This window comes from Myripristis murdjan, chromosome 13 (genome assembly GCF_902150065.1).
Source record: "Myripristis murdjan chromosome 13, fMyrMur1.1, whole genome shotgun sequence".
NCBI lineage: Eukaryota > Metazoa > Chordata > Actinopteri > Holocentriformes > Holocentridae > Myripristis > Myripristis murdjan.
This window is the reverse complement of record NC_043992.1, coordinates 19,151,395-19,168,224: the sequence shown is the minus strand read 5'-3', so window position 1 is coordinate 19,168,224 and position 16,830 is coordinate 19,151,395. Positions and strand designations below refer to the sequence as shown.

Genomic DNA, 16,830 nt, shown 5'->3' with positions numbered 1-16,830 from the left:
TTCAAGAAAAGGGAAAGTGAGAGAGAAAAAAGAAAACATCAAAGACTGACACTGAGGAAAATTGTGGGAGCCATGATGATTTGCAGGGAAACTGGCCTATGCTGGCTATATATATTTTTTTTTTCGAGAGTGATCGAGATTTTAAACTTCAGCCAGCTTGTTCAGATACTTTTTGCAGTGGCTTCACCCTCCACACACCCTTCTTACTCCACACCCCACCCCTCCAAATGCAAAATGTGCTCAGCAGACTGCAGCAGCCACTCAGCAGCAGTTGTTCTCATCTCCCTCCTTTGATCAAGCCATCAAACCCCCCAAAAGAACCCGAGCTTTCCCATGCAGAGCTCCCATATTTCCTCCTGCATAATCCTTCACACTTTGAACACAGCGACTGTAATCTGTGGAGGCACAGACCGCCGGCGAGTTATATTTATTTCCAATGCCCGGAACGATGGTAATCGTTTCTGCATAGGCCACCGACATTTCAAAATGTAAACTTGACACTGGCCTCTGAGGTTTCCTGCTGGGCTTCGCAGAGCTGATTTCGTTCCAAGTAAACTTCGTAGATAAATGACTATGAGTAAAATTTTGGAAACATGTCGGAAACTGTTATCTCTCTCCCTTCCATTACCCATCTTCCAAAATTATATCTGATGAAAGAGTTCTCAGGGTAAACTCTATCAAGTGATTTCAAAATGTAGATCTAAAAAAACGAAAAGAGTTTATTACAAAGTAAAGCATGTGCAGGGAGTCAGGCTGACAGAGGGAATTAAGCTTGTCAGCTGGTGTGTGAGTGAGTCCTCACATTAACATTCAACCTTGTCAGCCTGCCAAAACGACGGATGACATTACATTTATCCTATAGACTATCTTTTGATTTGAGACGGGCTTGTTTAAAAAAAAAAAAAAAAAAAAAAAGGCCTACCTTTATTATTTATCAATAGAATACACGATTTAGGCAACTGAGGCCTTTGTTGTTCCAAACATGTCCGAACTGAGAAATGGATATTGAAGATGGACATCGTTTCAGTTTCATTGGATGCTTCCTTTTTTGCGTGCCTCTATTTTCTTCAGGATGTGTGTTAACAACATTTGTGTCTACGTCGCGCAGCAGCCTTCAACCACATCAGTCAGAGCACACAACAATTTATAGCGTGCTTTGACTGATTTATCTAAAGGACACTTAGGAGGTGTAATTGATCTATAGCCGTTAGGGTAAACCGGTATAAATAATATAGGCCCAGGCCTATAATGTAGAAAAATTCCGATCACACAAAAGAAACATTTATTTGACTCTGCCTTGGTGTCATTTTGAAACAATGAAGGAATGGTTTATATTTTGGATGGATGACAGACAGGTATTTGGAAACAGTCTGTGGCCTATCAGAGTAAATCCACGAATTAAAGTCTGGATTTATAATAGCCTTTCACTCGCTTGGCAAGTGACAAAAGAACTAAAACAGCATTTTCAGCAAAGTTCTTGCGTTGAATGTTTGTGTTATTCCAAAGCGAAATTCGTTTAAGTAAACGAAGATTTAGGCCTAAGGTCTTGTTTCTATAATAATAATAATAATAATAATAATAATAATAATAATAATAATAATTATTATTATTATTATTATTTATGGTGGTGGTGGTTGTACTGAAATAATGACAGCAGCAGCACGTACTACTACTTCTACAATTATAACAACAACAACAACAACAACAATAATATTAATACTACTACTACTACTACTACTACTAATAATAATAATAGGCTACTACTATAACAAAAAAAACAACAACAACAACAAAAAAATTAGGCTTTCTACTTAGGAGAAGGGAATAACTAAGAAAGCTATTCCCATCTCCTACATATTCCCCTCCAAATTAAGGACTGACGACTTAAAGAGGAAAATAAGATTTAAAGATCATTAAAATTCAGTCCGCGTCGCCCTTATGCATCTTAAACGAAGCACGTCAGCGGTGGGCCTGTAAGTTTTGGACATCACGACAACTTTACAAAACAAAATAAACTTCAAGGGACTCGTGTGGGCTACTGTCTGAAATGAGCCTAATATATTTATTATTATTATTATTGTTTTTAACAATGATAAACAGGTTATATAGGATTTGTTTATGGTTAATCGATGGCTTCATGAATATAAAAATCAACAAAACAAACAAAACAAAATAAAAGCTGCACCATGGCTAGAACTCTTTCGTTGAAAACAGGTTGATTTTACAAAGGGCCTCATTGAGTTGACTGAATGCTGATCTGATTCAAGTTTCAGCAACAGCGGTGTAGGCTAATAAAAAATATTGATAATGATAAAAATCTTTATTATGCAAATAAAAAGTGGGCTAGTAGACCCCGTGCAACTAATAAGCGTCATAAAAAGGGGGGCAAAGGGAAGAAATAGAGTTTATTTGGTGGTGGAGAGCGGGTTTGGGAGGTGTCCATGTGGAGTGTGTGTGTGTGTGTGTGTGTGTGTGTGTGTGTATGCTCGCGCGTGCAGTGCGTGCGTGCGTGCGTGCCTTCTTGTGTGTGTGTGTGTGTGTGTGTGAGGGAGAGAGAGAGAGAGAGAGAGAGAGAGAGAGAGAGAGAGAGAGAGAGATTGTGAACGCGGAGAGTCCAGGGATGGATCGAGCAGTAAAGATGTGTGCAGGGATGGTTTATATAGCGGTGGGTGTGAGCACGCCGGAGTCACTTCATTACCACTGTGGCACTCTGCGCAGCTCCGGCTAAGGGCTACCGCTCTTCACCACGGCGCTCCTGGGAAGGCGAAACTATTATTTTCCCTCCTCTTTTAAGGACAAACAATGAATCGTTTAAACGCGTGAACTCTAACAGCCGCCTCCCTCTCGTGTTTGAACCGGCAAAAGTTGCAATTAAACTGAGCGAGCGAAGTGTGCGGCCAAATAGCGCGCAGCGAGAGACCATGCACTGTCAAGCCGAGCTGAGGCTCTCTTCCCCCGGGCAGCTCAAAGCAGCCAGGCGGCGCTACAAGACTTTCATGATTGACGAGATCCTCTCCAAGGAGACTTGTGATTACTTTGAGAAACTTTCTCTCTACTCGGTGTGCCCGTCGCTCATTGTTCGGCCGAAGCCTCTTCATTCATGTTCGGGTAAGAGCACTGTTGTGCATACTGTAGGCCTATCTTCCTTGCAGATGGAAAAGACTTAGAGAACATTTCTGAAAGGCACATGAGTGTGTTCTTTTGATGTGCGATTGTAGGGAGATGGGGTCCCTTTTATGCGTACTAAAATGCCCCCTCCATTTATAGTCATTTACATTCTTTATTATTTTTACGCATGAATGGAAGAGATCAGGATGAATTACAAGATAGGGACCTACATTTGACACAAATACATGGCATGCTTAACTCCTCTCGCTGCCAGTTCGTTTAGGGAACAGGTTTCCAAATGATTTATTCCACCTTTTATCTCAGAAGGGTGAACCAGAAACATGCAAGACTTTTACACTGACGCGTGTAGTTAATTATATCAGCGTAATGACAATTTGCACGGTGTTAATGAGTTAATTATAGTCAAAGTGTAATTATAGTTTTTTTGAATCATCATCCATCATACCTTAACTATACAAACTGTGACATAATTTTAGTGGCAGTGATAATACTAGAGATAATTGTACCAATGTAAATATGGTTTGTTTGATTTAACAGCATTGCCCCTTGTAAGTGGAGGGTCAAGTGACTTGCAAAGAGTTATCATGAGTTATTAACACTTCAAAAGACAGCTCATTATTATAACACATGTTTCTACAAAATATTAGTAAAATTCCTCCCGTCAGTTCACCTTCTTTATCAGATGTACTGCTCATAAATCAAACCGTTGTGTGTTTTGTAAATGAGGGACACTTTGGGTACAGTGACAGTGCCTCAGTGATGCCTGGGGGGTTTTGCTGGGTGCAAGATGATAAATGACTGACTGGTTAAGTCAGCATTATCACATGCAAAGGTCAATGTTGGTTCAGTATCAGAGAAACACAATCCAAAAGAAAAAAAAAAACTCTTTTTTAACTCTACTGATTGCCAGAGCTGCACCACCAGTCTGTTTTTTTCTCATTCGCTTGGATTAATTCGGGTGTTCTGCTAAACCCAAAGGCCCTCGCTAATGAGTTTTGCTGCTGCTACACATTTACTGAAGCATAAATGATGTCCTGTTTGTGCTCTGTGCCACTCCTAGTCTTCACTGATTGTAACATGACATGCAAATTTATGTAACCCACTAGAAATCAAAGTTATGTGCAGGAAAAGAAAACTGTGGCACTTCCAGTCTGGTGAGGTGTGGCACTTTTTAAAACCATTGGGAGAGGCTGACATACAATGACAAGAGTTGATATTTGTGCAATGGTGTACACTGGAAACAATTAAGAAAAAGTGTATAAATTAAAAACAAACAAAAAAAAAAGTTACATATCGGCTGTGTACAATTTAAAGATTGACTCCTTGATTTGGATAAGAATAAGAATAAGAATAAGAGTTTAACTTTTCTTAATTTTCTTGTTGTTTTCCCACTTCACATGTTTTCTTTTTAGTAAGATGGATATCTATCAGTATATTTAGATAGAGAAACTGACAGATAGATAGATAGATAGATAGATAGATAGATAGATAGATATGAATATAAACATATACATATATTTTGCAGTCATTAATGAAAGCAATCCTGTAATTGTTTGTTGTAACTTATGAAAGAAATTAGATTAATCTGACAAGGACAAAAACAAAAAAACAGTTGGCCTGGCACATTTTTTCCTGTTAAAAGACAGATTGTTGATTGACTCATAATTGTAATTCTCGGTGAATCCAAACAACCATGAGACTACCACACACTCAAGTAACCATTAAGATAATTGCTCTAAACTCTGAAATAATAGCCGCTGCAATTTGATGATGACAGCAATGGCTGGATAAAAATAGAGAAAGCGCTTCCCTCATCCCTCTGATATGGATTGCTGTATGCTAGAGGGCACTATGACTGGGCTTTGGCACCCCTCTGTACAGATGGATAGAGTAACCCGCCCTGCATATCAGAACACTGCGCCCACCACTTATTTGTAGCTGCGGGGGTGTGAGACACAGTATATTCCCCAACATCAATGGCTGTTAGTGCTTGATATAGAAGCTGGCAGGCTTACAGGCCCTAGGCCAAAGAGGGGCTGTTAGCCCCATGGTACCCCATTGGAGAAAGTTCACTTCTTCATTCTTTATACCAAGGGGTGCTATAGCTTTCTGCTGCCAGTGGAGGCCGCTAATAGACAGTGGTGACTGGCTGTAATGTTGCCCGAAGGAGTTGCACTTGATAATACATTGTTTTGTGTATGCCATGTTTGATGATCTTTATCTTGCGCCATTGCACTTTATTATGATTCTTGTCTCCCAGATCCCTCAGCTTTATTACACTGCAGCCCATTTAACAGTCTGGAGTGGAATACACACCTTCAAGTGTGTACAATCCTCATGAAGTCCTTTCCCCACTCTCGGGCAGAGTTACAGCAGAGCCGCAGACAGTAAGTCCTGACCCGAGTCCTGAACCGCGAACAGCGTAATGGCAGGTTACAATATTTCATTTGGAGTCCCATCTCTCAGCGGGACCCAGGGCAGGGCTTTTAGTGGCGTTTTCTAGAGGAGGTGAGAGAGATAAAGATCAACTGTGGTGTAATCTCACCTGTCAGTGTGATGAAAAAAGACTTAAAAAAAAAAAGGAGTGTGTGCACCGCGAGGGCCCCTGGGCACTGGTGTGGTACTCACTAGGGCTGAGGGCTTACAGAAGAAAGCCAAGTGAGCAAAAGGGTTTTCATCCAATCTTAAACCCTAATCCACTGCAGACAATAAAGCCTCCCATTAAGTATAAAGCTGGCATGAGGAGGCTGATTACACCCATGTCAACACACACAGGCAGGTGCATACACATAGACACACATACTGGTTTGAGACAAAATGTGTGCAATCTGAGGTTAAGGATAAAGTTTGACAGCTACCTGTCATCTCCCCACCATTTCCACACATCCAGTATCATCAGATCTCGCCGTGTAGATGAGGGATCAGTTATAAATCAGAAATAAAGTAGTTAGTGCCGCAGGCTGATTTCAGATACCACAGGAAAATTTGTGGGGCTCAGGTTTCAGGTTAAATACTTAGTTAACACTTACAGGCAACGTAATGCCTTCAGACTGGTGCACAGCTTCAGTCAGAGGAGCCTGTCAGTGCACATAGGAAAAACTCTACCACAACAAAACTCAAGAAACACACTTTGACAACTCCATCTAACAAACACCGAGAACTGGCATTAAACTGCTCTGATCTGTCATGGCCCACAGGTGGATGATTCTAATTAAAGCAATGAGTTGGACAGATGAAGAAGCAGGGCAGCCTGTTGCCCTTCCCACCCCTGCAGTGTTTGATTTGCACTCAAATGGCACAACAGAGCTGCCGAGTGAGGTAAAAAAAAAAAAAAAAAAGGCCTGTCTAATTGAACACCTCTCAAGCTGTCACCACACGGTTTATACTCAAAACACTGCAAGAGTTCACGTACACGTGTCATACCTAAGTCATGAATCATCCTTTTCAGAAAAAAAATAACAAGAGAGAGAAGAGGCGCAAATGTTATGTTAGGCAGCAGCTGGGCACAGGAAATATATCTATATTTAATATGAAAATTATTTTAAATTTGAAATATAATAACCTGCTTATCTAACTGTGCTGTACGCTAGTTTCAAGTAGGCCTACATGATCAATGTACCAAACTATTAGTATTAAGGAGAATGCTTAACAAACAGCCTCTTCTTGATCTATTATTAGCAGGTATGTCTTCTGTAATGGCCACCATAAGCACTTGTGGCAGGCCTGACATTCCGACTGTACTTATCAAGAGTATCACTGTGCTTTTGCATGGGGCTGAGTTGCGCTCTCGCTGCTGCTCAAACAGTTTATTTGTAGACTATTGACAGTGCACTGGCACTTGTCAACAGCATGTCAGATCCGGGCCGAGAGAGACGGCTTTGCTGTCAGTGGAAAGTCACCACGAGGGCTGACATTTCCCTTTTTCCTCTCTCTCTCTGTGTGTCTTTCTACCTCGCTCTCTCTTTCTTGCTGACAACCAACCAAAAGACTGCATGGAGACAACTTCAGGTTCTTTGTTGACAAGTGATTTCCTGACAAATGTGAAGAGAAGATGACATGTTTTTTTTTGTTTGTTTTTTTGTTTGTTTTTTTACATTCTGACTGACAGCGGGGATACTCTTCCTGATTTTCAGTGTTCCCTCACTCTTGCAATATCATATTGAATTCAATAAAGTCAGCCCTGGTTTTAGAGGAGTGAGCCTACACATAGGTAAATATGAACCCCTTCAACTCTGGTTTCTTTTAAATTACATTCCTCCTTAAGAAACTTAAATGTTAAAAAAAAAAAAAAAACATTTTTTTTTCTATATTGTATGATGATTTCACATACATATTCTGTATCTGCTGGCTGCAATGCTTCACGTGAAGCTGCATCACATTTAAAGTAAATTATTCAAACTTAAGATGCCACTGTTTTATGGCTGCACCATTACATCAAATGGAAATTATCTACATGTCTTGTGCATCATTTTATACACATTTCCTGTAATTCAACAGGACACATTTGACATCTTTGGAAACCTTGGGGTCTCCACTAGAATATAATTAAAGTCCTCTGGGTTTGAACAAAGCTCAGCTGCGCATTTGTAATGACAAACCCACTGAGGGGGTTGAAGAGGTTAAGTGCAAGAGCATTAGTACAAAATTTAGAGAGAGAGACAAAGAGAGGGATAAATGGGAAGAGAAAGAGAGGATACTACCAAGGAAAAAACCTCTTGTCTGGACCTGTTGCAACAACAGCAATCTCATGCAGTCTCATGTTGGAAGATTAGTGATGAGCTCAGTGCCTCACTATGATGTCATGATGAGCCCAAGGCAGTGTCTGGTGTGTGTGTGTGTGTGTGTGTGTGTGTTTGTGCATTTCAGAGAGAAAGAGAGTGTGCTTACCAGTATGTGTGCTTACATAAGTGCGATTAACCCCCACAAGCCTGCTCCATACCGAATAGTGGGCTTTATTGTCTATTTGTATGTTAAACTGTATGCGTTTTGTAATTGTGTGTGCTACAATATGCTCCGTGTGTGTGTTCAGTGGCCTTGAGAACACACACACCCTGAACTGCTGAGCATTACAGAATAGCAATAAAAAAAAATCATAGCCAAGGTCTGGCTGTATGTCTGTGGTGTGTGTGTGTGTGTGTGTGTGTGTGTGTGTGTGTGTGTGTGTGCATGCATCTGTGGTTACAGGTCCATGTGTGTGTATGTACATGCGCATGTCACTGAGTAGGGTTGGGATCATTGTTGGTGTCTGTTGTGGTTGATGAGGAGATAAAAAGAGACAGATCTACCACAGTCAAACAGGAACACACAGGCTGCAGCTCTGTAGTTTTGTGACAGTCTAATGTTCGCTCCTCTCCATTGCCAGTGTTTTATCTCCCTCTATATCTTTCTCCTCTGCATGTACATACACGCACACACACATACACACACAGACACACACACCCTTATCCACCACTGTGTCCTCTCTTCTGCTCCTTATCAGCCCACACATTATAGTTTCTGTGTCATGCTTGGTTTGGTTGTAAATTATGCCATGGGATTGGCTTTATATTTGAAGCCATAAGGATTTTTGCGGCAGATATTATATTTTCTGCCCTCCCTGACACCCTCCAACCACCCCTAAACCCCCCCTCCTCACCACCACCACCACCACCACCAACCCCTTGCCCCCCAAGTCTCTTTCCCTGCCATCTTGGCTCCAGCATGCGTCTTACCCCTCCTCCAGACAAGTGCTACTTTTTATTGATTCTGGCGTCTTGCTGCTTCTGTCTGTGCTGATAAAGAGTGAGAAAGTGCATGTGTGTCTGTGCGTGACCGTGGAAGAGTATAAAAGTGATAGAGAAAGAGAGAGACAGAGAGAGAGAGAACAAGGGGGAGACAAAGTTTATTAGCTGAATTACAGCCGGGGTTGTGTGTGTGTGTGTGTGTGTGAGTTTGTGTATCTCTGTGTGCGCTCTCAGGTTCATTTCATGTGTGTGCTTTTGTGTTGGGAAGCAAGTTAGCGTTTAACTACCCAGGAAAAATAATCATTCATTTGAAGGGTTCAGAGGAGCGGTGTAAAACACAACCTGCGTCATTGGGATCGCAGCCCTCTACATCAAAAAGGTCAAAAGCAAAACCCTTTTCACACTAAAAACAGAGCAGTTAAAAACGAGCCTGTCTAAGCAATTACAGGCGGTCGATAACGGTACAACCAAGGTGACTGAGGTACACGTAAGGCCTGAGAACCTCCTGAAGTATTAAGAACATCTTGTCTGTACTGCATGACTTTATTACAGTTCTCTGTGTTACTCTCTCCGCTCCCTCAGGCTCCTCCTCACTGCGCACCTACCCGCTCCTCTCAGTCATCACACGGCAGCCCCCCAACCTGCCCCACCACCTTCCCCAGTCCTCGTCCACGGGCCGGGTCTCCTCGCACCTGCCTCTGCTGTCCCCGCAGCACCCACGGGTCTCGGAGCCCTCGCCCAGCCAGACGCCCCTCAGCATCAGTAGTGAGTCGGAAACGGAGCACAGCGCCCCCCGGCTGAAGAAGCCGCGTCGTAGCCGCACCATCTTCACCGAGCTGCAGCTGATGGGCCTAGAGAAGAAGTTCCAGAAGCAGAAGTACCTCTCCACGCCTGACAGGTCAGTGTGGCTGAGGAATCCACATCTCATATACATTTGATCAGATCAGGTCGCACTGTTTCATGTAAATTCACACACATGTGAAGTGGCCAGTCATAAGGTCACAGGTCTACATGAAATGACTTTCATCAGTTGTATGACAGAGGGGATTGTCAGACTGATTTGACAGACTGAGGTAAATTGGTTGCATAGAGTGATTTGTGAAAACACAGTCTGCACACACACACACACACACACACACACACACACACACATACACTGAAAAACTGGTACAACGGCCATATGAGGACATATAGAGAAAAAGCGTGAGGTGGTTAGTTGATAAGCATTTATATACTTGACTTATGAGGTCATCAGCACTGTGCTCACAGTCACAGTGTGTCCTCAAAGTTGGTATGTATCCATATAAAATGTCCTCATGATCAGATCACACCAATGCACACACACACACATACACACACACACACACACACACACACACACGCAAACTCACACCTGCAATTGTTAAGCAGTGGTTAACCTAACATCATAATTTTTTGATTTATCCTGTGGGGAATGTCTCATGTAATGTGAGTTTGTCTAAGCCAGGGCATTAGCTCAGCATTCTAGTTGAGACAAGAGTAATGTTTTAACCCTGAGCTCTTGAACAGCAAAAAGCCCCAACAAAGAAACACTGACTTATTCAAGAAAACAGGGACATCGGCCAACACAAGCAAACAGAAATGTATTACACCGATTCACTGCCAATCATTTAATATATGTGCAGGTGTATATAAAATACATTGAGCTTTGTACAATAAGATGAAGTAATATCCATGTTAATATCTGTTTCTTAGGTTCCATTCTGCGGGTCATTTTTGGGACCTGACTTAAGGTTATAGCACATTTTCCATTTTTAGAGGAGGCCACACTTTTACACTTGGCCTGCAGGCTCTCTTTCCATTATAACCCACATTAATATTGAGTCATAAACCTCAAAACCTTTACTTCACATGAACAATAGGAATCTTAAACTACTTGTGAACCCTTAGCACCAGATGGAGTGTTTGTACCCCTGCTCCCCTCCTACTGTTCTATTGATTTAAGTTGATTTTTTTTAAGTTGATCTATCTATCTATCTATCTATCTATCTATCTATCTATCTATCTATCTATCTATCTATCTATCTATCTATCTATGATTTACTGAGCAAATAATTATACATAGAATAACTGACTCATTTTATGTTCACACATTTACACTGATTTGCAAAAATCTACATTTTACTGCCTCAAATATTTTATTCCATGACTCTTGTGATGAATATAATCACCTCATCTAATCTGAAAAGACATTAACATATTTGGGAGAAAGCAAATTTATCTGTCAGTCCATTATCATGTCATGCTCGGGGAAAACTCCCACGATGCAATACCAAATATATCACGTCGGCCTCCCCTGAAAGTCAATGGCACTGTGCCATGCCTCATATTGAAGCAGCAGCCCCGAGGCGCAGTACGACTCAGTGATCAAAACCAACCACCCTTATGGACAACTGTGCCAAATTACTGCGTCCTGTCAAAATATCTGATTCTGACGCTGTGTTGAGAACTAATTAAATACCCAGCCAGTGGAAAAACATCAACAGAGAAAATCCCCTTTCAAACCGCCCCTCACCCCCCCACATCAAAGGTGTGGCATGCTCCCCACTTTGGTTTGTTATGATCCAAAGATAACTTCACATTTCTTTTCCTTTTCTTGGCGTGGAAGCTCTGCGGTCTTGGATTGAGACAACGCACGGGGGTGGGCGGAACCAAAAGCAAAACGTCCCAGAAAACCACAGCTAAAATGTTTTCATTATTTATATTGTCAAGCAATAATGATTTTATATAGATATAAATATAATAATCAGTGCCATAATCATTACCATCAGTATCATCATCATCACACCAACACCACCATCATCTTCATCATCATCATTAAAAGGCTACACACAAGATTCTCTTTTGATAGGTGAGAGAATGCAACAAAATAGAGTTATTGCAATTGCCTAGAGGGGAGTAACTCATACCTTGTCACTATTGCTGTAAGTGTGTGGTTTCTCTCCATAGAGAACTAATGACCATAAATAACACGGGTGTTTTCCTCTTCTGCAATTACTTTTCCTTGCCTCCAGTTCTTGCACTGCTATAGACTGAGGCACTTGAGGTAGTGAGGTGTGATGGACAGTTTGATTGCCTGTATTTCTGGTACTGTGTGTGTTTTCTGAAAGTACAGTGCACACATGCGAATGTGCATGTGCACGCGCTCACACACACACACACACACACACACACACACACACACACACGCAGACCTTTATGTAGGGTACACGGCTGTGTAGACTGTACCTTCAATCGGAGGGATTTGTTATTGCTCATTCTTTCGCTTTCTCTGTCTATACAGCCTCTCCTTTCACCATCAAATGAAAGTCAGTTCCTTTTCGTGGCTAAGGGGGGCCTGAGAATCCAATCATCTGATTGTGAAAGACTTTGAAGAGAAAAGACTGGAGGAAATCTCATTTCAAAAACCTGATAACCCCCCTTTCCTCTACAAATGGATCCCTTGTTCATTTATCTGTCCTTTCCTGAGGTATCACATTACATGCCAACCAATAGCCCTATTAGTCATGGATCAGAACATGTGGTGGATGCATTCCCAATTCTGTGTAACAGCCTCAATCATCCAGCTACAAATGCTGTGACTGGATTACTGACCTCAGTGCAGATGTCTCAAAGACTGTTGCCGTAGCTGCAGGTGTACAGTGTCTGTCTGAGCTGAGACAGCCTCAGTGTCTAGCTGGTAGCCAATCAGCTTTGAAGTGAGATGCAAAACAATGAGTTAAGAGTAATAAGAAGGGTTTATGATATTAAGGTTGCTACACAGGCAACCTCCAGGCATAACATCACATTGTATACTTGGCAGACAAGCGAAAAAGAAAAAAAAATCTGCATTGCAATTAGTCAGTGTTTAATCAGTAATTCTTTGTGATCCTTCCTATATTTTCCTGCCGCGGGGGTGAAATAAGCACAGATGGATTTTACCTAGTTATTTTGGGAAACATGTTGAAAGAAAAGAAATCGTTCCATGCACGCATGAAAGGTAACACTTCTAACATGAAAAATAATATGCTACATAAAGGCTGGAGGATGCTTAGAAGCTGTGATATATGAAATGCCCATTCCAACATGTAGTTTGTTCTGGTTTTGCAGGTTAGACCTGGCCCAGTCACTTGGTCTCACACAGCTTCAGGTGAAGACATGGTACCAAAACAGACGTATGAAGTGGAAGAAAATGGTAAGAGACAGCATCTCGATGAAGGCTGCCATGCTTGGGAACAAAATTGGGTAGAAAGACAGTGGCAAACAAATCTTCTTGGTGCTTATTTCTTTACTGAGCACACAAAAATATGTGTTACATTCAGTGTCTTGGTGCTACAGCTTTCATCTGTGCATTGCTTACCATTAGTTGCATGTAATGTTGAAATTTTCCTTTCAGTTTCCCTCTGAGTAGCTTCAAAACGATAGATAAACATTTTATTTCATATTTATTCTTTATCTACTGTTGCAACCTTTTAAATATTGCGACATTACATTTAATGTGTGTGAAATATTCAAAGCCAAGGTACATTTGTTTTATTGTTGCACTATTACATCAAATAGAAAATATCTAGATATCTTGTGCATCAACTTATACACTTTTCCCTTTAGTCCAGCAGGACATAATTGATATCTTTGGAAACCTTGGGACCTCCACTAGAATTTAAAATAAAATTTTGTGGGTTTGAGCAAAGCTTGGCCACACAGAATGTATTAACGTGCCAACCTTGTTAAAGTGCCTATGATGTAAAATGAAGCAATATAGGGGGAGAAGTGAGGAGTAGGTAGCAGAAAGGCAGGAAGAGAGGTTGTAGGGAGGCATAGTGTGCGTTGGCGTTTGACTGATGATGACAACAATGAGAGCAAACACTTTTGTAGTCGGGTCAACAACAGAGAGAACACAAAAAAACGACCTCAAATCGTTAACTCTGAAGACAAATGAGTGCAGAAGTGGCAGCCAGGAGCAATATGTCTTCTGTTAATTACTATAATAACCAGCACTGCCTTTGACTGCTGCTGCCATTTATCACCAGAGGGGTCCACTGAAGCTGCGCATGTGTGTTTGCTGTTCCAGGTGCTGAAAGGAGGTCACGAGGCCCCCACTAAGCCCAAGGGGAGACCCAAGAAGAACTCCATTCCCACCACAGAGGAAATTGAGGCCGAGGAGAGAAGACTGAAGCTGGAGGAGGAGGAGAGGATGAGGAGGGCAGCCGAGGAAGCGGCGCTGGGAGCAGAGGCGTCTCAGTTGGAACCTCAGGATCTCAGCACAGTCTCGACTGTCACTACAGAAAGCCATGATCCAGCCACGGTGATGGAGAGCTCTGAGCGAGAGCTGCCCCTCCCAGAGACTCATGCAGTCAGCTAAGCACGAACAAAACAGCCAAAGACTCACGCCAACCTGACTAACAGACAAATAGTGCCTCAGGATCACTGTAAAAAGCCTGTCATGTGTTTAGAGCCATTTGCCTTTGGGATTTGACTGGAAACATATTCGTGATATCCAAACTTTACTTCATGTAATCTATAATTTTTTTTTTTTTTTTTCCTGTACTGGATAATGTACACTGCAAAGAGTTAACATGCATAAACACTGTTTGCACTTGTAATAATCTGGGCTTTAGTATCTATATTTGAGGAGATCTCCAGCCAAAGAGAGTGCAAATCAAACAAATCGAAGCCGGCCAGTAGCTAGGTCCAGTACAACAGAGTAATATGTATCAAGATCTTGTGTCACAACAGCAAAATACCAAATTTGACACCTCTTGGTGCTAAGAACTGCCTCTCGTAGTGCATGTGCCAAAATATGAAATATGAAAATTTTGCCTTATTATAGTGTATCTATGTATATAAATCCCTTCTCTGCCAAAAACTATATTATTAAATGGCTACAGTGCCTTGTTGGTCTCAGAGGAAAGCTTTTAAAAGTGTTGATAAAATAACGATCAAATGCAAGTATATTTTTTACAGTGTCTCACGTAACTTTTCCTAACAAAGTGCCGTTTTTGGAGACAACAAAGTTGCATTTGTTAAAGAACGGTTCCACGCTCTATATTTTAATTCTTCTGTGCAGCTTCAAGACCTTTATGTGTTTATTCATGTGATCAGCAACTCATTGTTCTCATTTTCATTTTTGAAAATGGATTTTTGATCTGAAAAATCGATATCTCTGATAAGCCATGCACTGTATTATACTGTAGAAATGTGTATAAAATATAAAATTTATGGTCTTCAGGATATATATGTGAAACATTATTTTCAATTGCTGTTTTAAATTGGATTAAAATAGTTTGTATATATAATGTTACACCTGTCCTTGATCTTTTTTCTCTCCCTTTTTTTTTTTTTTTTTTTGAAGCGAGTCAGAATGACTCGAATGATGTGAGGCCACTAAGACTCTTTAAGCTGTCAGAGATTCTCTGAGGGAATAAATCATAGTCTGTGCCAAAGATACAGGGCAACTGCTGAACATGTAAAAATATTAGAGGTGTTTTCAGCCTGCGGGCTTTGTATGAGTGCCCCATATCAGTATGTAAGACTTGCATTTACATAAAACTGTCTTCAACCTCCTGTCAGTGCTTTTACTTTCCACGTCAAACCCTCAGTGTTTCTTTTCAATGATTTGTAATTTTAAAGGGTTTCACTTTTTGAATTATACAGATCTATTTTTATTTGTTATTGTTTCATATGAACAGTGCAGTATTTTTCTGATGTAAATAATGCTTGTTTGGTACGCTTGTTTGCTGTTTTTTTAGGCTTGTGTAAAACCATTTTTACTATATACATGTGTGTGTTTTATGTATTTAAATACACTTAATAAAATGGCAATCATTTTCATTTCACCTTTTATTATTACCACATGATTGCTCAAAGTGCCGATAGGAGTAAGCTGTTTTGCATTTCTCACTCCTAAATCAAACTTAACGTCAAAGGCAATGATGAAACTTTATTCACATGGCACCACTGCACCATTGAACATGCACTGCAAATTGCACCACAATCATTTCATGCATACTCTTCCTATGCATAGATTATGAAAATGTTTTAGGTAATTTTCACTTGCACTCTGGTGTTTTATGATGAAAACAGCTCAACAGCAAATTAAAGCTGCAATAAAAATGTACTGTGCCAATACTAAATTTAAAAACTATGCTTAATCAGTTTCATCTCGATTCAATTGAGCTGCAGGATTGTTTCCGCATAGTTGTCGGGAATTAAAGCATTAAATTTATCTCTCCACCCAGTTTATGGAGTCACAATTCAATAATATCAAACATTCTCACAGATGCACTGTTGCTGTGTGCTGAGCGTGTTTAAATCAAACACAATTACAGTAGCACTGGCAGGTTGGAGGAGTTCAGGCAGTTACATTACAGAAGAAGCTTTTGAAGCTGTATTAACCCTTTGAAAAGTTTGCAATAAATCACATTCAAGAGAACAAAGCATTTAGGCACTTCATGTTGTGACATTCATCATCTTTATCTTCATAGCAAACGAGTTGGCCTCTAGTGCACCTAAAGCCTCTCCCGTGACCCTGAGCAAGAGAGTAACAGTCTAAACTGGTGTATTTTTAGTTCCTGATACCGGACACGGATGATTTCTAAAGCAAACAGTGCAGGTTAGCACTACGTGAAGTGCTCTGTGCCCTAACACCTTGTGTAAACATTCTGAGTGTGTTTTGTATGTGTAAGCATTCACAAGCAGAAGCCACCACACTCTTGTGGTTTAAAATTTGGTGTAGCCTTTGTTAGATTCATTTTTCAGTCTCAGGGAATAAATTCAGCACTTTGTAAGAGTGACAGTAGTCAAGGTGGAAGACAATCCTATTTAGGAAACAAAATGTTTTTATGTCAAGGGAAAACGTACCTAATAACTTAGACTTGGTAATATGTTTTTAATGAGGCCTGCCAAGCAGCCATGTTGGTTACTATTTTCTGATTAGAATATTTTAATACATACAGTGGGA

The 16,830-nt window shown here is 40.8% G+C and overlaps 1 protein-coding gene across 1 annotated transcript; it reads left to right on the top strand.

Moving 5' to 3' along the window:
- Positions 1–2,741: 2,741 nt before the first annotated feature.
- barx2 (BARX homeobox 2) lies at positions 2,742–15,460 on the top strand. The gene is made up of 4 exons (XM_030067128.1): positions 2,742–3,108; positions 9,435–9,750; positions 12,981–13,065; positions 13,942–15,460. Exons 1-4 carry the CDS (start codon positions 2,922–2,924, stop codon positions 14,230–14,232), a joined length of 879 nt encoding a protein of 292 aa, XP_029922988.1. The 5' UTR covers positions 2,742–2,921; the 3' UTR covers positions 14,233–15,460.
- Positions 15,461–16,830: the final 1,370 nt, after the last annotated feature.